The 24,076-nt window shown below is 42.0% G+C and overlaps 2 protein-coding genes across 3 annotated transcripts in view; one reads left to right on the top strand and one right to left on the bottom strand.

Annotated features, from left to right (window-relative positions):
• Positions 1-4,286, top strand: part of SH2D1A (SH2 domain containing 1A) — a 43,008-nt gene extending 38,722 nt beyond the window's left edge. Inside the window, exon 4 of the mRNA XM_055818114.1 lies at positions 3,513-4,286. Coding sequence (XP_055674089.1) covers positions 3,513-3,544 — 32 coding nt within the window. The 3' untranslated portion in view covers positions 3,545-4,286. The remainder of the gene's footprint in view (positions 1-3,512) is intronic.
• TENM1 (teneurin transmembrane protein 1) overlaps positions 1-24,076 on the bottom strand; it is a 349,702-nt gene that overhangs the window by 20,971 nt on the left and 304,655 nt on the right. For both annotated transcript variants that reach the window (XM_055818110.1, XM_055818111.1), the window contains 4 exons: positions 11,772-12,138; positions 9,477-9,987; positions 4,297-4,469; positions 1,825-2,060 (listed from right to left, as the gene is read on the bottom strand). In XM_055818110.1, the coding sequence (XP_055674085.1) occupies positions 1,825-2,060; positions 4,297-4,469; positions 9,477-9,987; positions 11,772-12,138 (1,287 nt within the window). The remainder of the gene's footprint in view (positions 1-1,824; positions 2,061-4,296; positions 4,470-9,476; positions 9,988-11,771; positions 12,139-24,076) is intronic.

Below are 24,076 nucleotides of genomic sequence, written 5' to 3'. Positions count from 1 at the left end.
CTGTGATGTTAGTGGATGCTTTTGGAAGGACAGAAAATATAAGACAGCAGCACATCAAAATCATTCTTACACTCCTCCTTCACCTTTCACCCTCTCCCTGGATGAAGGTGAAGGAGGAGGAGGAGGAGTACATGAGTGGTTTCATGCACCAACAGACTGATCCAGAGGCAGGGCAATCAGCTGAGCTCTGGACAGCTTCAGTATTGCAGTACTTCAATGAACGTTTTACGCCTCCAGCCAGAATCCATTTAATCCTGACCAATTTGTGAATTTCCTCCCCCTTTTTTATTTCTGCCAGGCAATATTAAGGATCACACAGAAGCAAGTGAAAATGAGTTAAAAGAACCTGCAATCAATTTCAACAATAGAAAACACAAGCTGGATAATAGGAAAACTGCGCAGGATGAAGGAGTTGTATTAAATATAACTGTAATGAACAACTTGGTCCTGGCGATGTAAGCAGAATAGATGACTGACTACATCCTTTCTGCCTAATGTTTTATTACATAATATCCCTAGAGGAAAATGTGCCATACAGCTATTTAAGCACAGAATCACACAAAGATCAGTCGATTAGGTAACGTGAGCCACGGAGGCCATAGTTTGGATCCTGCCATCTTAACACACATTTGCCACTGTAATAAGTTCGGCTGCCTCCCTAGACAGGGCTACGAGGGCTCACACTGTGCTAGCGAGGAGGCAGTCAGAAGATGGGCAAGAAAAAAAACAAATGAAGCTTTTCCCCATTTGCAAGATCCTAATAAAGTAACTGTGACTATCAAATCTGAAAGATGTCCTTTCAAACAGGTGTTTCACGTGCAGTGGCCAGATCATCCAAGTCTTGCATTTCTGATGGATCAGAGCAGTTGAAATCCAAACAGATGACACACTTTAAAAATACATATATAGTACCTCATAACCAAGAGACAATCCAGAGATTTTAATAACCTTCTCTATATTTTCAGAGCTAACAGGTGTACCTTCAGAGATAATACCTATCCAGAAAGGTTGTAGTTAATAATGCAATATTTGTAATGCCAAAATTCCCAGTTGTACTACTGGTACAGACATTTTAAGCAGTATTCATGTGAAAACCAGAACTGATTTCATAAAAAACCTGTTCTGCAAGGTAGCAGTCTCTTTGAGCCTTAGTGTTACCTAATTAAATGCTGAATGTTGACCATCTGTCATTGTAATCTGTGAGTTCTCCTCACAGATAAAAATAAACCATGGATGCAATGTTAAAGTAATTCTTTATGAGAGCCATAGTATAACCCTGCCAGAGGGAGTGAGGGGGTTTGAGAGCATGTCCTAGAGGGCAAAATACACAGCCTGTCTGGATACACGGGGAGGCTCTACATCACTCTGGCTGGCAGGAAAGGCACTGGTCAGGACACCCACGGTGTGCCCTGTGAGACCCTCTGCCCCAGGCAGAGGCTGGCACCTGTTATTTCCCCCAGAAGAAAGAGGGTCAATAGATCTGAGAGAGGCAGAATGTGGCTCCAACTCTGCCGCTGCGCCAGAGTAACTATGCATTGTCCTTTGCTCACAGCTTCTTCCAAAGCCATAATTAAGTTCTTAGTTGAAAAAGAAGAGGAAGAAAAAAAGTAATTATGTCTTGAGGTCAAGTCTCACAAGCAAAATCAAACCGAGATCAAACATCCCTGTGACTGTTCGAGGAGTCTGGTTTTGAAATTCATGGCTGGGGCCCACCATTGATACAAACTTTCCATTGCTCTTCTCACAAAGTAGAACATTTCAACATGATTTTAGTTCAATGGCTTTCAAAGGGAACGCTGCACTTTACACAAGAGGAAGCCTTACCCTCAGCCTTCTTTCAAACGTGGAGATATTGCCTTTGGTCTGCTCCCTCCTTTGCCTCCATTCAATGAGATTTGAATTATGCTCTCCAGGAAGAGAAATATTGCACTTCCCTAAAGTGGGGCTGACAACCCCTGCTAGAATATGAGGCTCCGTGTTAAGCGTGATTTCCATCCCACTGGCAAAGGTGACTCTCAGAGACCCATCTGGGCTGACCCGGTAGATATTCTGCGTGTTATCTGTCAAAAAAACAACAACCAAAAACAGGGAACAGAGAAAAGTTCAGATCTCCATATCTATGAAGCAAATGGTAGATGCAATAGGGCTTTATTTGCCCCCAGGTTACAGACAGCTGAACATACACCAACTGCAGCATGATCTTTGCAACCTGTAACTTCCAGGCCTTCCCATGTCTAAAGACCTTTATATTACATTTGGCCTGATGATTTCCATTGTGAAAGTTTCCTGCAGCAGGAATAAAGAGTTTTTGCTTTCAGCTTAGAAGTATGTAGACCCACGGGCTGGGTTTTGACCACCAACATTCTGATTTTAGCATGCTGGGATCTGTTGACAGGATAGTGTACTGCCTGAATGGCTGCAATGAGCATCTGAGGTCAAGCATGAAAGCTGTTTTCAAAATGGCTTGGATGATGACCAGTCACCCATTCTCTCCCTTTTCCCTGTATCACTGTACTAAAACCTCCTCCTCTTCCCCGCTGGCAGCAGAACCCTGGGGTAGGGGCACAGTGATGGTCAGCCACGAACCTGAAGCCTGGTGCAAGAGACCCACTGGGAAGTGGTTGTTGGCAAAAAAATGAATGGGTCAGTGACAGCGGCACAGCAAGCAGCTCCAGAGGGTCAGGACTGTGCCGCAGAGGGCTGTTGAAGGCAGCTGGGGTGACCCAGTATAGCCTCCCCACCTCCCCAAAACTGCCAGAAGCAGGCGGAGGGTCCGGACCAGGTCTCCACTGGAAGGATGCAAAGGCATACAGCCACTGCTCGCTCCCGGTCTCTTGCCTGGGCACTGCAATTCCTCCACTGTTGGCACAGCTGCGCCACATCGCCTTGCATTTGGCCAGGCTAGGGATATTCATGCAGGAGGTTACTGTGGCTCAGGGGCAACTCAGCTGAGAGCCTGAATGTTCAGCGCTAAGAGACAAAAGTCTCGCCCTCAAAAGCATCCTTTTTTTTTAAGCCGGTCCACACAGAAGTAACTGGTCCAGCTCTTGAGACGTGAATATGTGGAAAATAGTTGGGCATGTCAGAAAGTGGAAATAATAGGCATTACATTAAAAAACACTTTGTGACTCAGACGTAAGTATACCATGTCTGACTGGTTGTTCACAGGGTGCTTCATGATAGTTTCAGAGAAATATGGAAATATGCAAATCACGTGAATTCATAAATATGATAGGTACAATAACAACTACAGCTGTTCATTTCTGGCACTGCCCGTAGTGTGCTAGTACTTTCCTGAGACAGAATTTGGTAACATACCAACTTTGAGGAGTTTCAGATTTAAGGACACACATACAACCAGGCAGCCAGTAGATGACGCAGAGATGTGGTCACTTGGACAAAGCCTAACAGTTGATACGAGAGTATAATATAATTATTTCCACTTATTAGTGCTGTCTCTGCAATGCAATAGTGAAGAGTGGAGGTGAGTTCTTCCTATTTTTTTCTTACAGATCAAAAGCTGAGAGGAAGAAAAGTTCTATGATTTGCTCAGTTATGAAGCTTTTCTATAGCAGACCTGGAAAGACATCAGAGAGCTATTTCCCTGCACCTGCTTTCTCAAAGCCTGAACAATCCACTGACAACAACAACAAAAAAAAACAAAACAAGGAGAAAAAGCCCCAGATCGACTAAACTATATAAAACCAGAACTTTGATGACGAATCTGCAAAATCTGGAGGACACTGGGGCACTGCCATTAGGCAGAGTAAATTCTTCCTGAGAGATATGATATTGCCAGGGAAATACGGAGTCACCAGCAGAGGTGGGTCATGCTTTCCTCCTTCCCACAAGTGCCGTCACCGAAGCACAGCACTACCACAAAGAATGCACAGCATTGGCTACAAAAGGCATTTCAGTCCTAAAATATCAGTGAAGCTTATAGTTCTTCTGGGCAGTATTTCTCAGAATAACAAAGCTCAGGTGGGTGTTATAGGTCAGCCTAAGCCCTCCAGATCCTAAAGGAAAAATAGCACGTAAACCTGAAGGCACCGGAGATTTCAATAACTAGAATCCATCCATGGGACTCTTCTGGGAGGAAAAGAATTCACTCGAGGTTTGTTTCTAATTAGTAACCCGGGAGAATTGAGACTAGTGTCTGGCTATTTGTACCGAAGCAAAGAAGAAACAAATGAACTAATTCTACTGGCTTTTTTTGGCAAACGGTTAAGAATGCAATAATGTCTAGGCTTTGCAAAGTAATGACTAGGGAAGAGAGAACAGAAATGCTTTAATTACCTTGTTTTAAGGTATATATTGTAGAGATAGCTGAAAAGTTTGTGGCTGTGATCACATTTTCTCTGTTTGAAGTATCAAGCTCCACTCGTGTCAGTTTTTCAACATCACTGTGGAAACTGCTGACTTCCCCGGTTGGGAAGGTCACGTTGGTCAGGTGGCCATCGGAGTCATACCTGCAAGACATGATGTTAAAGAGCCACGAAAATACATCGCTATTGTCTCATAGATATTCCTAAATGAAAAAGGAAAAAAAAAGAAAAAAAGTAAGCACCGTCAACACCGTGCAAAAAGTAAAAAGGTAAGAATTTGTCCTTTCAGTCACTCAGAATGTATTCATTCCCTAATCCGAATTCCTTCTTAGACTCTTGCAGTGGTGCAGGACAAAAGGCAGAACGGGAGGATGCTGCCTGCCTACATCACTCCGCTTCTGCCAGAGGTTTCGGCCGCGCAGGCAGCTGGGGTCTGCCCCGCCGGGATGCGGTAGGGGTGGGTGGCCGCTGGAGGTCACTCGCCATTCAGGCAACCAACTCGCCACCAAAAGGCGTTTTCTTACCCGTAAGTTTAAATAAAACCAATTCGTAGATTCTGTAACCCTCAAAACCTGCCTTTTGTTGCTGACACGTGAAGTACATAATATGAATGGTGAATTTAAAAAGGGGACCTAAAGCGTAACAATAGCGATAAAATTAGACTGAAATCTGCAGCGATTAAGTTGCCTACATGGTTTTTACTCTTGTTTTACATTTCCCTTGGGCCTACTCAAATCAGCAGGAACTTCTCATCACAAGTAACAGCACCAGAATCTAGAGCATCACATTTTAGTTCACCTAAATTTCATCAGTGCTGAAGAAATTCTTTCAGTTTGAAGTACTTTATGTGAATTGGGCCATGTTACGAAAAAGTCAATAAATAATTAAAAAAAAAATCAGTGTTTCTTTCTAAGAGTTCTTTTCAGTTCTACCGATATATTTGCTTTCTGATGGTTCACATGGAAAACAATGCAGAACATTGCTTGGTGCTTGATAGTGTTTCATATTAATGCCTCCCATCTTAAAAACCTTATTGATGCTAACATTCTTACTCATTCAAGACACCTCACTGATACTGCAGATGTGTTTGCATGAGTAAAAACAACCCATGTTCATAAAAAGAAACTTATTTGTGCAGGTAGGAAAGCATAATTAAGTTTTCATGTTTTAGTAACTGTCTCCTCTCATTGACAAAACATATCCTCAGCTGGTGTATCAACCGGCAAAGCTCCGCTGCTTCCAATGGAGCTCTTCCAATTCACATCAGCAGACGATCTGGCTATGTCCTCCACTTTAATGTGTTGGCATCATTTCCTTAGCATCTTTATTTCCCCTTAATTAGTCAGACAACATCTATATGTTACAAGAAGTATTGGTGAAAATAAATCAGGATTTTTTCTCTTCCCCCCAATATGAAAAGGAAAAACTGACCAACTCTTCAAATGAAACGCTGGAGAATGAACTAATGACCATCTTGTGTTCCTTGACAAATAAATTAATCAAATGTTAAATACAACATAATCTCTCTCTCACCTCCTACTGCCCTCATGCAACTTATTTACATTCTACCCCTATGCCAGTTCCGTGCAAATTGACTGGGTGCCATACTCAGTGATTAAAATTGCCTCAGATCACTACTTTTCATGACCAGAAAACTCCGCACACATTGGGCAGTTATATTTAATTTACTGCTTGATCAAACAGATACGACAGCTTGCTAGGTTATTTGGATTTGCCACTGTACCACAGAAAAATCCCCAAATAATACATTTTTATGGCGTGAATGCAGCCAGTTTATTGGAATGTACTCATGTGCAAGACTTGGGATCCATCTTCACTAAGGATCCAGTTTTGCTGCTGATAGTGCCGATGCCGAGATACAAAATTTGCTGTGTAGCTGCAAATGGGATAAACTGTTCCTGGATGGCTGGCCAGCTATGGTACTGAATCAGAATGAGACTAGAACACATGCCAGTGGACTCTGACTCACATAGATGGTCTCACTGACTTCAAGGAGAACATATACATTAGTGTCTCAGTAATGATCCCACAGAGTGATCATCTAAAGGGCTTTTTTTATTCCAGATTGCTCCAAGGAACCCAACCCTCCGAGGACAGGTTCTGCCACCTTTCACATGATGAATAGTAGCACACTGGCACTCAGTTCCTGCAGAGCAATGTCCTACCCATATTAATAGGGGCAGAATCATGACATATTTCTTAATATTAATTTGGGGCCCAGTTATGCCACTGTTAATCATGTCAGTGACCATTTAATCATGCAAATAATTGCATTGATTTCAGTACTCACATGAGGAAGTGCTCACCAATATTTGAAATGCACACTTGGGGATATAGCTTCACAATCCATTTGCATTTCTATGTGTAGCACAGTTAAGAGTTATATCATTTCAAAGGGAAAGCGGTCTAATTAATTTTTTCAGAGAGAGTTGTTTCTTGCAGGTGTTTTCTTGTCCTTGATTTAATAGAGGCACAGTGCCCCCCCCTCCCCTTTTACAGCTTTGATGATACAATATTAAAAAAATCTAGATGACCGAAAATTGTGCATTAGCTATAATTTTATGCAAGAGCTCTTTCAGTACTTCCATTTCATCAGATTAGAGTAGATGGATGACAAGTACTTTTGTAGGTGGTTTTCTACCTCTTAATAATTTCCCTCTGTGCGTGAATCTGACATATAGGTAGATGTTCTGAACAGTTCATTATCTTTGCTCATATTCCCAAGTATGTGTGATACGTGTTGTTAAACAAACTCATCCCTACTTCAGCTTGATAATGCCATGGGTTGAAGCTTTGGATGCGAATGCAGATCTAGCTTAAACAAAGATCGTTCCAAGCAATTTGAAAGTTGCTTATATGATAATTCTCTTAGTTCCAACACTATGTTCATATAGGACTCGGAAACAATTCACGTATAAGTAACCGCTTCAAAAAAATCTAATTTTCAAACTCAAATCAGGTGTCAGTTCAGAGTACGTATGGAAAATAATGTCTGGTTTAAGGATACCTAAGGACCATGGCACCCCATGACCTATTAATGGCAGAAGGCGAGCAGTATCTCCTGAAAGCACACTTACCCACACAGCGCCGATTATTGTTAATCGCCCCTCTGACTGCACCAGGTTGGGTGACATTCTGTGTACTAGCCATTCAGGAATTTCTAATATATTACGAAAATGACTTAAAATATTGGACTGAACGAAAATATTAATGACATGACTTCACTATTGAATTTTGCTGCTGTTTTTGTAGTGCTAACAATTGAAAATTTGTTAATTCCTACTGACTAGACTGGCAGAAGTGCACGGTTGTGCAAAGCCTGGACACCTTGAAGCATCAGTGAGGACAGTGTTACCTAGCCTGCAGTTAAAGCTGTGAAAGTATATAAAATTGTTCAATTTAGCAAAACTTCTTTGTTAGTCATATGCATCATATCAAACGTTTCAAGGATTCTTCTGTATATCATAAAATGGGAGGCACTTGCAAGCAGGTGAAACCCTTTAAGAGATCTTACTATGCTTGAGTCATACTTTAACGAATAACTTGGCAGAAGACACCAGGAACAAGCAATAATTGTGTGAAATGGTTTCCACTCAATGTCACTGGGACAGAGTAAGAATACTGAGATTGAGAAGCACAGGCCTAAAAATAATCTGCTGTAGCAATCCAGGCCCTGCAACAATGCATGGTGTTCAGCATTCTAAAGAATTAACAGGCATGACTCCGAGCTACTGTAAAAGCTTTTTTAAAGTGTCATTGGTCCATGGTCTAGATTGATGCCATCCTCAAGCAGGGATTTAAATGGATTGCTCTCAGTGTTGAAATTATTGCAAAGAAGCATGTATTTTAAGTCTTATAAAAGGTAACGCTCACATCAGTGTTTAAACAGCACCAGGACAACAGTGAGCTTTGTCTTGTTGCAAGATAATTTAAATTTGTATCAACAGATGCCTGATGGCAAGAACTGAACCAGGAAGGGCCTGTATAGTTTTTTCCCCTCTCATATTGTCAAAAATTGCCCTCTCTAATGGTTTATACTTATGTCCACTCTATCAATTTAGTCTTTGAAAGAACAATGGCAGGACAGAAAAAAATCCCATGCACTATGCAGTTTGCTCTGCTCTTATCCTACTGCTGTTTTAAGAAAATACGATTCTAAAAACCTCTAATGATGGTGACTCAACTACCTCTCCAGGTGACTTATGCAGTAAATTAATTCTCCTCGATGTTTTCTGTTCATATCTCACCTGGATGACTTTTTAGTTTAGTTTTTTACCATAACCTCCTATGCTCCACTGAAAGCAGGCATTATTATTCTCCTTTAAGACTTTGCACTTGTACTGCAATGGTAACATATGATTTCCATCCATCACATTCAAAACCGGGGATTATGACACTTAATTATAAATAATGAGAAATCCTGACACATCACACCTCTTTATAAATCAAAAATGAGATTTCTCTTGGGTTGTTCTCTCTCTGGGACCAGATAGGGATGTTCTGACAGCCTTTTTAACTGTCTTGTCTTGCTCTTTAGAAGTCCCGTCTTCTGAAGTCTCCTGAAGGTCTTGCTTATGAGGCTATTCAAACTCCTCTTACATACAGCCTTTTGCTATTACATATACTTTTGTTATTATATATCATCTTCCCCTGCTGATAGAGACAAGTTCACTTGTCTTTGAATATTCCTTCCACTGAGATTCTCAATTTCCTTTGCAACACCCCCCTCTCTGATGAGTATGCTAATTGTCCCCTTTCTGCCTTCCTCAGGAATTGGCAAAATTCCTGATTCATATCACAACTTGTTTCTACTTCAGTTACAAAAAATTCTACAATCATATTTTCATTTAGAGAGACAGGTTCACAATAATAATGTGCAAATGAAGTATAATTTCAAGCAGTTTCTGCCACTTAATGGGCCCTACGTACACAGCTTTTACATATGACAGGCTTTGGCACTTCAGAAATGGTAGTGTTTCATTTTAAAAGCTTGTGCAACAGCACTACTTGTCCTTTCTCATGCAGTATTAGTAGCAGGGTGTCTTTTTAAATTACTAGAACTGACTAAAAAAATTTCAATGTTCATTTAAAATAGTTCCTTACATCAGGCATTTAATGTCATGGACTTACTCATACACAGTTGTCCATCCATTTTCATCGCTTTTGGTTGCTAAAAGCCCTGTGTTTCCAGGATATGTCATCAGAGCCAGGTTGTAGCCTTGGGCATAAACTCTTTTCAGAACCCCATTGCTGCTTATTGTCAGCCAGTACACTTGCCCCCCTGGCACCACAACCCACAGGGGCAGCCCACTCGTGTCTCTGCGGATGTGAACTGAATTCCCATTGCTGCTGGTGATGGTGCCGATATCCCCTTCCCCGCTGTAGGTGAAATTGTAAATGTAGTCCCTAGTTACGAGGTTCAGCGTATGCAGGTGGGTGCCGTTGATAGTGAACTGATACAGTTCTTGGTCCGCTGGTGATGCAATCTCGTACATATTGGTGTCACTGAGGTGAGCCTTGTTTCGGCTGACTGCACGGATGCGAACATTGCCAAGGTCTGCTACGTACAGTGTGTCATCAGGAGAGACTGCTAGGGAAGAAGGTGCTTTCAGCTTTGCATCTTTGGCATATCCACCATCACCTGGAGGAGAAACGGTAATTTTAGCAATCTGTAATGTCCATATTTAAGCTGGTCCCCTAAGCCTGACACACTGCTGCTCCTCAGTATCATTTACAAGTCAATAAAAAAGTATCTTCTTCTAACCAATTAAATTCCTATTATTTAAGGTTGGTGCAATTCTAAATTAGTCTCAATGATGACAAACAAGAATATAAATTACCTAATTTACAACATTTTTGCTAAGGCCAAACCCCTGCTGCTCAGGAAAGCTTTAATGGCAAAATTGTGAAAGATAAAACCCGTAATACCTGAAATTTCATTCCCTAATTTTTGTCTGTTAGCATGTAGTTAAAGTAGACTCATGTTATAAAGAAAAAGAACATAAACCCCAGTAATTCAGCTAAAATGACACTGAAGGACAGATTAGTTTACACTTTCAAAAAATTCAACACTACAGGAAAACAAAACAAGAACACAGCCAAAACATGCCTTGAGAAAACACCCCTTCCAAGATCACTTGATAATTTCTGTGGTTTGTGTATTTTAAGGTTTGAGGAGGATATTTGCATTGTCATGGGCTGTATATGCATATCAAAGTGACTTTACATGAGCAGGATTTTCTGTAACTAGCAAGAAAACATATTAAACCTCATTCTTAGAGAAAAACACGTTACTTCTGTATTGCTCCCCTTCTGACTGAGAAAGGAAATTTGCTGGAGAGTTTGAGCATGCCTTGTGCTTCCTGGGAGATGGACCAATTAGCTGATCTTTCTGCCACGCTGACCCTGCCTTTCACCAACCCAACCCTGGCAGAATCATTAGATTTGCCACAGTTTTTCATTTTTTAGCACTGAGGGTAGTTTCCCTCAGCAGGAACCCAGAACAGGATTCTTCTCAGCACTGGTCTACCTTAGCCATAACTGAAGCTGGCAGCGCTTGGCATTGCATGAGGCTCTGATTATCAGTGGGTCAGCAACGCACCTTCTCTGGAAGACCATCTACATTTTTTCCATCTCCATTCTTGACATACTTAATGTTTTCTTGTCAGTAATTAACCTTTTACTTGAAATGAGGGGCTTAAGAATTATGATGACATTATGGAGCTGAACACAGTGGTTCTTAGAGATGACAAGGCGACAACAAATTGCACACCTCTGTACATGGGAATGCTGTCCTTTATCCGATTATGAAATATGTTTTTATGGAAAAAATCTCCACAATTTGTTGCGGTGCATGCAGGGGAGAGAGGCTGTGTTACTGAGAACGTCCAGCAGTGTGGCATAGGCCTGGCACTGGCTGTTCCATTTTAAAACACACAAAGAAGACGACATTCAGAATGTTAATGTTTGCATCATTTTGCTGGTTATGCAGCGTGACACAAGCAATGAGAAGGCATAAGCTAGTGTTTTTCACTTAATGTGAAACACCCTGGTACTCTTGGTGAGAAGGGCTGCCTGATCCAGTAGCATTTATGTGCAGTCTGCACTGGGGCTGGGTACCATCTTCAACATGGGCAAACAGCTGACACAGAAAGGCAGACTGGGAGCTGATTTTGAATGGTGTGCAATCTCTATCAAAGGAGGAAAAGCTAAGACCACCCTGAAGTTCCTCCAGTGCCAAATGGAAGACTCATGGCTTTGAATCCAATCGATTAAATCCACAAAGAGCTGTTGATAAAGGTTTTCATCTTTCCAAGGAAACTGAAACATTGCCCATCTCTCCTTCCCCTTGTCACTTTACTAATCGGCAGCTGTACCAGAAGGTCTCAACAGATAAGAGACGGGAAATAACTAGCATCTCCTTACCTGAAAAACAGTCACAATTAGGATCAATCTTGCAGTCACAATCTGATGGGGCTCCAGCAATTATAGAGATCTCACCATTGGTTGTGACCTGTTGTATACGGTTGATCTTTCTTTCATCTGTCTCTGCAATGTACAGTATGCCACTGTGAGACACAGCGATCGCCCTGGCTGACTCCAAGGTTGAATGGATGGCCACCTTGCTGACGATGAAGTGGTCGATGCCTGGCACCTGGCAGTGAATGGGGCGCCCTGCAATAATTCGTACACGCCTGTTTTCAGAGATCTGCAGGACAATGTTGTTGTCCAGGACATACAGTGAATTGTCTATAGGGTTCACTGTGAGGTCTGTCGGCCACTCTAACCGCACCTGGAAAAAAAAATAAATAAGGGGAAGGCAGGGGAAAATAAAAGAAAAAAAAATGGTTAAGACAGGAAGGCAGTTTCATTCAACCATCTCTGATCACCATGTCATCGAGGCGCTTGGTGGATTCACCCAGCACTGCTTCTCTAGTATGTACATTTAACTGGGTTTGGCAGAAGAAGTTCCAATAAGCATACCCTTTTCTGAGGGCCAGCTTCACAGTGGAACAAAACTAGATTGGAAAAGTAATTTAGCACCCTCTGAGGGGTATCTGCACAAGTCTGTTGAGGTGGGAACATCATTATACGTATGCAGTCATGCAAATAAAACCACAACTCCCTGTCATGCAACATCAGACAGAAAATCTTCCAGGTCTGAATGTTATTGTTTCAAGGCTGAAGTCAACACTGGCGGAGTGGAAAACAGTTAGAGGTTGTCAATGTCCTAACACTTTAATTGACTGTTAGTACAAAAGGAAAGCGACGTACTAGAAGAGTACGACACATTTCCACAATTTATTTACTAAGCAAGAAATGTTAGTAAGACTTATATGCCACAAGAAATATAAGCTCATTAATTCTTTGGAACATAATAATACACCAATAAATCACACTTCACATGATATAGTAGCAAAGCTGTAATTATTTATAATGATTTTGCTTTGTGAGTTTAGTATTTCAATCATGGATTAAGTAAATTCTTCATATTAATGCTGTTTGCCTTTTTCCATGCAGGTAAGAGTGCCAACCAAGCAAAATTTCTGAATAACCCTAGAGGAAATACTGGAAGAATGACCTCACTCATCTGATACCTGTTGCATCAGGATCTGGAGTAATTAAACATGCTCCAAATTAAAGGTGGGTCCGCCTGTCAACCTGAAAGACAACCAGTATGTAGGTTGCTGCCTGTGGCATGTACTGGCCCAGAGCTTCAAGCTCCAAATGTTGAGAAAGCTCAACAGGCGGCACAGGATCGCTGAATAGGAAACACTGACGGAGTAGACTGGTCCCTCTCCCCAGCCAATGGCCAGTGGAGGATCTGGACTGCAGCTCGTCTATGGAAATGTCAGAGAACAACTGAGTCACCAAGGCTGCAAGACAGACTATTTTTGTCTGTCTCGGGATGCTTTGCTTGTTATTCCTCGTGAAGAGATGGTTGCTTTTATCTGAGTGGAATTTTTCTAGACTAAATATTTCAGTCATCAGAAGAGAATAAATACCAGGCTAAAGTGTAATGGTTTTATATGCTTTATGCATCACAGAAGCTTTTATTGTTTCATTTACTGATTTTGTTGCTGGTTTTGCTCATTTTTCCACTGTGCTAATTAAAAGATCTATGAATGTAGAGACTGCAGATGCTTATACAATGCTCAGTACTGAGGAATAACATATGGTGGAGTGTGTGGCCACCGCAAGCCACCTGCTCGCCTGGGGTCAGCTCAGGAACCAGGCTGGAGGCCAAGTCTCCCTTTCTCAAGTGTTAGTATTTCCTGAATAATCTCATTTCCAGAAGTACATTGCTGGTTTGATAATTGATGTTTTAATAAAGTCAGGGCATTGTGGCTACTGTGTCTTGCCTCGTGGTTACATGGTGCACCACACAATTATGAAGGCTCACGGAGTAATCCAATTCCTCCTTTTGCCCAGTCCATTTTACTAGACAGCACAATAACTGGCATTAAGACTAATGCTGTTGGGTTCAAGATCTCTTCTGAACCAGGTGGTAGAGTCCTTCCAAATGATGATTAATGTGGTGAAACAGTTGGAAACAGATTACTCCCATAAAGGTGCCGATTTCTGTGCATGTGACTGCCCAGATTCCCCCTGCTGCGTTAGGGCTGGTTTACACACTGCTGTTAGCTCATGCTTCAACTGAGAGTTCACTGCGACACCAAATAAAACTCTTTAGTTAGCATAAGACTCTCTACAAGGCTGTCTTCAGGTAACTTGGAAAAACACATATTTGCCATGTACCCTTAATATAGAACATTTGATTGCTCTATCAAAGTAAATGGATTATTTTTAATGAGAAACAGACACCTTCAACTTTAACAGCCTCCTTCACAGATAGCTCTGCTGTAAAAATAATCTTTGGTTAACTCTTAACTAGATTATTCATGATACAAACTTCGGGCTGAAACTATCTACTTTTGCCACAATGACTCTGCATAGCACCTTGCCATGTCTTAATAGCTGGTTTTCCTTTGCGGACCAGCCACACTGCCTTTGCTCAGTGAATAATTTGAATTTCTCCTATTGTGAAAGTATGCCTGGTGTCTTGCAGATAAACAGGGACTGGTTTGGGCCAAAACAACTTTTTCTCTGCTTGATCTGATGCCAATTTGGTTTATTGAGATAGAATAAACTTTTATGCAGCTGTCCATTACACTTGCAGCAGCATCGCGCCTAAAGCTTAGTCTTAACACAACTGCAAGTACATTTGCTTTCATACCCATCACATCTGTAAATCTAGCTGCATTATGGTAAAAATAAATAAAATTTTAGTTGGGAACTATTTTATATTTATTTAGTTGGGAACTAAACAATTTTGGTTACTACACCAGAACTGTTGCCTACCTTTCTGCTCTGTAAAGCTAACAAAAGATATGGCTACAGCTTCTTCTTCCTGGGTTTAAAGTTGTCATGGATGTATTAATTGTTTAATCCCAGATGCATTATTAAAGGTAGCATATACATGTCTGGAGATTTCAGCATAAAACCCAGCTGCTGCTCACTATCAGCTTATGCTAGTGCAATTAAAGGGGAAAAAAAGGTAAAATACACCAGTTAAAATCAAGCACACACACAAGCACAAACCCTTGAGCATTCCTGATTTGAAGAAGAATTCCACATATTTAGAAAAAATCTGCATTGTTTTTGTCAGGATAAGGCTTCATGGCATCTTACTCTAGTGCAAACTAGGGCTGCTGCAACCCTACCCCATCCCTTCTCCCAGTGCAGCCCCCAGCAGCAAGGCCAGTGTTTATGTGCTCCTACAGAAAGGAGGTTCAGGACAGTTTGCTGGCTAAAAACTAATCACCTAAATCAGCTTAAGCTGAAGTGTAACTGCACCCTCAGGTTCACCGTGACCTTGAAAAGTCACTGGTTGTTTCTTTTCTTTTAAAGCAAGTTGCCCTCTGGCAGGTTTCTGTGACCAAACCATCAGTTGTGCTTCATTCAAAGCCAATAAACATATTACCGAGAAGCATTTCAAGTCTCATCTGATATGACTGTGCCTATTAAAAAGTTTTTCCAGACAAAACTTCAGTTACGATTAGAATATTAAATCAGTTAATATACCTTTTAATTTGAAGCAGTACTTTGCAAGCCCCTGTAAAAAGTCCTCTCCCATAGATGTACATTTTTCTTATAACTTAAAACTGGGCCAATTGAAAGTGTTTTTTCTTACGCTTAATGGATTCTTTTTTTGAGCAGTGTACAGAAATGGCATTGCCGATTATCCCATTATAAACAAACAGGCAAGGTTTGTTCAGTATCAGTCAGTACCTCACACTTTCCAAAGACTGAAATTTTCAGGTGACAGTTCTAGTTTTGTTCACGGGAGACTGAGTATATGCAATGGAAATCACTGCCAAAACAAGTGAACCTTCAGCAGTGAGACCTTTTGCATATAAGTATTAACATATCAACTTTTCTGGGAATTCGGCATTTAACTGTCAACATAAAGGCTCCAGCTCTATCTAATAATCAGACTCTGGTCTGAGAAGTGCAAAATTAACACCTACTGGACTGGCTTTCTAATAGATTTTTTTCATGTCAAGTGTTCTGGAAAACACAAAGTGCACTAAGGTGGCTTCAGTTTAAACGAATTTTCACTGGGAGATCTACATTTAGGTAATTAAATAGCTCTCAGGCCCAAATGGTATTTTCTGTGTTTGTTTCTTTCTTGCAAAATCCACGTGTGCTTGTATAACTACCTATATACCTATCAATCTGGTGTGGATGCCAGGTGCCCATTAAGCCACTCCATCCCTCCCCTCCTCAGCTGGACAGGGGAGAGAAAATATAACAAAAGCCTCGAGGGTCGAGATACAGGGAGAGGTCACTCACCGATTAGCATTGTGAGCAAAACAGGCTTGACTTGGGAAAATGACTTTAATATTACCAATCCAATCAGGGTAGGATAATGAGAAATAAAACCTGAATCTTCCCCTCACCCCTCCCCCTTCTTCCCAGGCTCAACTTCACTCCTGAGTTCTCTACCTCCTCCACCCAGCAGTACAGGGGGATGGGGGCTGCGGTCAGTTCATCACACTTTGTCCCTGTGGCTCTGTCCTCCTCATGGGGAGGCTCCTCACACTCTTCCCTGCTCCAGCGTGGGGTCCCTCCCACGGGAGACAGTTCTCCATGAACTTCTCCAACAAGAGTCCTTCCCACAGGCTGCGGTTCTCCTCACACTGCCCCAGTGTGGGTCCTCCTGCAGGGTGCAGCCCCTCAGGCCCAGCTGGCTACAGGGGGGTCCCCGCAGGGTCCCCAGCCCGGGCCCCTCCCCACGGGGCCACAGGCCCTGCCGGGAGCTGCCCCAGTGCCGCTGCCCACGGGTCACAGCTCCTGTGGGCACCCCCTGCCCCGGGAGGGTCTGCTCCACCATGGACCTCCATGGGCTGGGGGCACAGCCTGCCCCGCCGGGGAATCTCTGCTCCTGTGCCCCAGCACCTCCTGCCTCCTGCACTGACCCCAGTGTCTGCAGAGCTGTTGCTCTCACATAATCGCACTCCTTGCTCCAGCTGCAGCTGTGGAGGTGTTTTTTTCTCCTTCTTAAACACATTATCCCAGAGGTGCTACCACTGTCACCACTGGGCTCGGCCTTGCCCAGCGGCGGGTCCATCTCAGAGCAGGCTAGCACTGGCTCTGTCCAATATGGGAGAAGCTTCTGGCACCTTCTTACCCCAGAAGCCACCCCTGTAGCTCCCTGCTACTAAAAGCTTGCCATGCAAACACAGTAAGTTTTTCCACAGCAAAGCTTTATAACTAAATAAATGATGCGATATTTTTGCAAAGGAGCACTGATGGGAAAGCCTGCACTCATATACTTCTTAAACACACCCGCCTGCACATGTACACACATTTAGGTGTTAGTTTGTGAAGAATACTGTTTCACTTTTGGTTTTGACCATATGGCTAAAACCTTCTGCACATTTTGCATGACATTTTATGGCTGTGGCATTTTTGGTGCTATTTTAAAAAAATCAGATCAAACAAATTCTACTGTTCATATCAAAATAAGAAAAGTAAAGAGGGAAAAATTTATCCTTGTCTGCAGATAGCGGTTTCAAGAGCTTAACTGTTTGGTTGTGGGGGTAAATTTCACTGGGATAAGTTTCATTTATCATGGATTAAAAGAAGCTGCATAAATCCCTAAAAAGGCTTCACTATTGCTTTGATTCCTTGCCATGCATTGCTTGTATATTTTGATTCAATTTCATGTAGTAGCATGAAATTCATGCCAAAATTTTTCCAATAGTCCTGACTGATGGATTACTTCCTATCTGTACTGTTCAGCTTCAAGCACTTCTGTTTAAGGTACCTTTGCCTTTACCCCGCTCTACCATTTGCATTTGCAGACTTGATCATAGCCTCTTCCATAACTGACTTTTGCTGCTAACTTCCTTTTTTCATCTCCTCTTGTTTATACTTACTGCAGCTGTTGTCGCCAGGCCAAATGCTTTTACTCACCACAACATCCTTAGAAGTAGCACTTTTCTCTCTTCCTGCTGGAACCCTTCTTTCTCCTTCCTTCTAGGAGAGAGAGGGCTCTGAGGAAGGACTCACACAAGCGGTCCATCAGAACACAGCATGTAGTTTACAAGGCTGAAGAGACTGTTTCTGCTTCTCTGAACTTTTTACAGGACGTCTCACGACATATATTTCTATTTTCTCACAGCTGACAACCACAGATAGTTTTTCATCATTTTCTGTCAGTTTGCTCTCACTTCTGAGCTCTTTCTTTTGTTGACACTGACACTGTCAGCTCCTCTCAGCAGCTTAGCTTCCTTCTTAATGGCACACAGAGACACGATTCAGCTCCTGCAGTCTGACACCGGGGAACCCTTCCCCACAATGGGATTATTGCCTCCTCCCATGCTGGAGGAGACTTTGTTTCTCATGCTCCTGATGCTGCATATTATAAAATTCAGAATTATACAGTTCAGCTGTAGCAGTCCCTGCTCTGAACTTCACACACGTTGCTCTCTTTGCGTTTGTTGTTCCTCAATGAAAAACCCAAATAAATGAATTTTGCAGGCTAACAACTGCTGGTTTCCACCCTGGGCTGGGAAAGCAGCTGTGGCACATTTACAGATGCAGCTCGGAGGTGTGAGGCCACCAGTTCTCCAGGATCATGGCTCAGGTAGTCTCCCAGCCAACCTTCCTTTGCCATCTATTATTTCCAGCAGATGAGGGACCCAGCGCAGGAGCACAAAGGCAAGGCACCACTTCCAAGTTTTCACTGCTCTTCTTCGCTTCACTTGCCACCTGATTCACTGTGCCCTCACCTTCCAGTTCTCTTTTTGTTTCATAATTTCGTTTTTATGATTTTTTTCTGCTTCACAACTTCGAAGACCACATCCTGGGTCTACTAAATCGATAGAGAAAGTTGATTTCTATGGGGACAGGTTTCACACCATCTTTATTTAACAACAGAGGGAATATTATCCAGAATTGCATAAGCACTTTGACTATGAAAATCAATGGGACTTAGATTCCTAAGCCCTTTAAGTCTGTTTAAACATGGTACCCATGGTTTATACAGGCTATGAAAGAAACACTTTGTTAAATGCCCAGAAGGAATTGACAAAGTATTTTGAGCAGACTGGTACCTCTGAGAGGAGGAATCTTAGACCCTTCAATTAAAATATCTCAAAATAGACCATGAATTTGAATCTAACCCAAACGTGTTTCCAGTGCTGGAGTGGGAATAGATGTCCTCCAAACATACAGTTGCAGTTAATTTGCATGGCCAAAAGGAGGGAGTGGGACCTGGTGGAAATCTAGCTAACAACACAACTGGTTCCATTTTGCCTCACTTTTTAACTTGCATTTCCAGGTCCCGGCACTTGTTAGATGAGACAGCACAAAAGTAAGGTTGCATAAATCTTAATAAATCTCTCACTAGTTTTAGCCTCATCTTTCCATTTTGGGCTCAGAAGTTCTGGATACAGAAAGCCAGTGTGCTGCCAAGACCGAAAAGGTGGGAGGAAGATCTTGAAAAGCTTTAATTGAGATAGTAATTAAAAGCTATTTGAGAACAGTGAGAGGCTGGAGCTAGTACGTTACGGTGTCTTTTGTTTCCAATATCTACTGAGGTTCATAAAAGCATCTGGCCTCTGAGAGGAAGAGATGATACAGAGAAATTAAATTTCCAAAACTCAAAAAAGTGAGGAAAGCAAAAGCCCTGCCTTTGAGCAACACCAGCCGCTGTGAATATATCACCCAAATACTCTGATTTTGCCCTGAATCAAACTCAAAATTAAAATTAAGCTATTGAAATTAAAACTTCCTACAGATTCGTACCCAGGAAACCGTCTGTCTCTCCAGAATCAGGACCCCTGACAACAGCACTGCTGCCCAGGGCAGTGCTCCTTTGGCCACAGGGCTGGGAAGAAAGTGAGACTGGGGGAAGCAAAGGAGGAGGAGCTGCTGCCAGGAGGTTTCCAGTAAGGCATGTGGGAGCCACAATTTTTCCCTCAGCTGGATCAGAGCTGGAAAACACATTCCTACAAGGATCAAAACAAATGCTAACTCCACAGCTTTCAAAAGAAAATGCAAATTCACTTATGTGGTTTAAGCTTTCCCTTAAGAATTACGACATAAAACTCACAAACACAATTCTGCAAGTGAAAGAAAGAAGACTGGGAAAAACAGATATGCTGAAGTTCATATTTATAGAGGACATCTCCTATAGCAAATTCCTACAGTGATACACAACTCAACAGTAATAGCTTTTCTTAATCCATTGTAAGAGTGAACCGATTCTTTACTATACTGTAGCAGCCAGTTAAAGCTAAACAGCTATAGAAAAGTTTATCTATAACTTATGCATATTTTTTCACCCTAGAAGGGGTCCCTGGAAAGTTATTTATTCAGAAAAGGGCCCATAAGGGCGCTGGATCTAGAAAAGCCTGCCAAGCTAGGAAGGGGTGCAGAAGGGCTCCAGAGAAGTGCTAGATAGGCTCTGAGCAAAAGCTCTAAAAGGGTTCCAAACCACCTGAGGAAAAAGATCTAGCGAGTCTCTAGGAATGCTCCAGAAGCTATCGATCTACTCCCCCCACCCCTGCTCCAAAAAGCTCTAGAGCTAGAAAGGCCCCATTTCTACAAAGGTGCTAGATGTCTTCAGAAAGGCTCTCAACATCTCTAGAAAAGTTATACACCTGTGGAGCTCAGGCTATTAGCAATTTCTAGATCTAGAAAGCAACAGGAATCTCTAGACAGTGCTAGTTCTAGAAACATCCTTTTAAAATGTCTTTTCTTCATTATTTCAAACCAAAGCCAAAAAGACTGAAGCAAATAGCATAAGTTATAAATCCTTCTGGCTCGATGGCAGCATACGGAAATAATTTCACAATTAAATTATTTCCTTACAACCAGGCTACTTATACTGAGTTTCAACCATTTAACCTGTCCTGATTCCCCACGTTTTTGGCATACCTTTTTGTAAGCCACCCAATACACTTATTACAGTTCATGGTAGCAATAGCAAAAAACATGCTGCTTTTTTTTTGTCACTATTGCTATGGACACAGAAATATAACTCTGAACTGGCAAGAAAAATAGAAGAAAAAAGAAATACATATGGATGGAGGACCTAAAGGGTTTTACATCATATCATGACTTTCCCCAGTTCTCACCAGAGACAGCTACATGCTGTTCAGTTTCCTATTTTGCTTTGAGCAGTTGATTGAATGGCTATTGAGTGATGTTCAGACATCTATGATTTTTCTGCAATGTGACCTACATTGCTAAACTTCGTAAATTTATTCTCCAAGGCAGTGTATCATTTTGCATGCCGTACCCATCCCAAAGGAACCTATCAGCAGGAGATGAGGCCCAGTTTGTAAAAGCTGAATGTCCTTCAGACATTGTTAGCTAATTTGTTTGTAAATGTGAGTGTTATTGTCAGAGTAACATACCACATAAAATGGTGCTCTCTATCATTCTGTTTGCATCTCTCTGTGGCCTAAACTTCATCATGCAGAGCTATAAACGTAACCTCTGTATGGCACGCTACAGATGGATACAACCAATTCCTGTCTTGACATTTGCATTTTTTTTTCCCTCTTCACCGACACGGTGTCTTTTAAGTTTTCTTTTCCTTGGCACAAACAAGGGTAGAAAAGATACTGAAACAAACACGGTATCATGAAGAGGAGAAATCAGGCTTTCTTAGCTGTCATTGCCCAGGCTGCAGCTCCTGCTATGTTACTTTCTGTGGTTGTCACAGCTTACTTGTGTTTGACTTTAGCAGCTTGTAAGCATAACTCAGGGCAAACCTAATCTTAATAATAAACCTGGAGATATCACTAATGCCTCCACTTCTTGGTGCTAAAGTACTTGGTACTTTTCAGTCTTTGTTTACACCCAGCTTTGAGACCTGAGAAGTACCCAGACACCACCTTCTAGAGTTCCTTTGCACTGACATGTTTCAAAGTCCTGCCCTTTGTAAGCTGTTATTATTACACTGTTGTTTTGACAGGATCTGCAGTCTTTTGGGTTCCCCTTAGCACCTGGAGCAATTTGCAGGCCAGAAGTATCACTGTGCTGGCTTTTTTGACCCTCCTGCTGGTTCTTGCAGTGCAATGCTTTCTGTCATGCAACCGTATCCACACTTTCTTTTGCAGCTTTCAAATGCAGCTATGTAAATTTTCAATGACCTGATGATAGAATTAAATGCCTGTATCACTTTTTTCACTTACAGTGAGTTTATGCCTTTATTTCTGTAAGCTTTCTCCCAATTTGTGCTGCCGTGAAGACAGACCAGGAGACCAAAGACCAGTCCTCACTCCTTTAAGACGTAGGACAATCTTCCTCTGACCTAGTCAATGCAATAATTTCTATCCCAGCAGTGTGCAACATCTCTGTAGGATGGACACCACCAGCCCTGGTGACTGTTGGTCTCAAACTTGCCTTGTACTCAAACTCCAGACTTGTGCCAGCCTGTTTGGTCTTCTTCCTCCTAATGCTGTGCAACATTTCTAAATGCCCAAACCAGAATACGTTGGGTAATCTGAAAGGCTTGGAATAAAGGCAGTAAAGACAACTCCACGTAAAGCTCAATTGCTATTGTTATTCACTTTTATAACACACAAAACCTGCTACATCTGTGGAAGGTCCTTTACCCCAAAGATGCGTGAAGGGTTGGCTGTTGAGGGGGGAGAGCAACATACACATATCAGCAGCCCTGACAACCTTAAAAAGAAACGGCTAATGTAGGAGTTGCCTCCATCAAAGTAGACATTTCTTAAGTCACAGGCAGGTCCTGTTATTAGTGGATGTGGATGAACAACTGAATTAAAAGAAAAGGAGGGGCACTGTCTGCTCTGCCTGCCTCCTGCACGTTCCCATCAACATCTACATGTCCTTTGCAGCAGACCTTCCTGGAGCTTGGACTCCAGGATGTCAACCACCTGCTTTCACTATCCAACCACTTATGGTAGCTCTGCAGTATACATAGAAAACACATATATACATATATGTATACGGACATAGTTATATATGCATATATAGGTATGTATTATATGTATGTACATTCTTTATGTATACAGCTTGTCCACTATGTCTCCTCAACAGATGAAACAAATTCAGATGTAGTAACCAATGTATCTGAACCCACTGCAGACTCCCACCAGTCTGGGAAAGCTGTGCGAAAAATTTTCAGCAGCATAGTTCAGCACAGCAGATAAAAGGCCTCTGCCACAAATAACTCATCAACTAGACACCATCATACTGAAACCACATCCAAATGAGAGAGATAATCAAAGGCTACTTGTGCAAAAGGAATAAAATGTGAAGCAACCAGATAAGTTGTTGTTTGGGAAAGACTGACAGGAGAGCATCAAAATGGGCCAGGCTTCTCAGCTGGGAATCCCCTCCCTGTGAGCTAGAAGAGGATCAGGTGTTTGAGGAGCTGGGCAGTGTGCTAGGACCTCAGCCATGCAAGGATGGTGGGCGAGCTGGAGGAAAGCCTGGGGGTGACAAGGCAGCTTGGACGAGTTAAAATTGCTGAGTGGATACGTATGGGGGCTTTGTCCCCATACGGGACAAAAACCAGGCAGCCTTTGGTGAGCACGGAGGTTTCTGTTAGTTGGGAAGGTGCACCCGAGCTGAGCTGCTACCTTCTTGCCAGCCATCCGAATCTTCCTTCTTGCAACTTCTCATTAGAAACAAATGATTAACAAAAAACCTAAATCCAGCTCTATGTAGAAAAAGTTAGAGAAAAGTCATGAGCAGAGGTCTGTCGCGTCTCCTTCACTTCACCACCAAGTGCCTAACACTCCTTGCCTCAACAATCAAAGAAAAGGATGCAGTTGCTCGAAGAGTTGATTAAAATGTACATAGCCTTTTACTCAGTAGTAATGCATTATTTATGGCAGATAATTGAAATAAATTGCTGTTTTGCAGGTGACCAATACAAAAAGAGCACTTGGGCTTTAAGGAAGAAATTGCAGTGTGACTTCATCGCATGCTATCTTGCTTCTATGACTAATATTTCAAATTCAGTGATAGAATAATCTGATTAGAATATAAATTAACTGTGATGAAACCACCCTGCTTTCTATTTGATATTCTAAAAAATCACATTATACATCTACAAGTTTGATTCATGAGCTCTCACAGTCTTTTCTCCACCTGAGGTCCTAATCCTATGAGCCTCTTTTCTCTCAGTTCCTGTTAAAGAGAGGCTACTTAACCTCTCCTCTACCCCTGGG

Source organism: Falco peregrinus, chromosome 13 (genome assembly GCF_023634155.1).
Source record: "Falco peregrinus isolate bFalPer1 chromosome 13, bFalPer1.pri, whole genome shotgun sequence".
Taxonomy (NCBI): domain Eukaryota; kingdom Metazoa; phylum Chordata; class Aves; order Falconiformes; family Falconidae; genus Falco; species Falco peregrinus.
The sequence above is the reverse complement of the archived record's forward strand: the minus strand, read 5'-3'. Positions and strand labels throughout refer to the sequence as shown.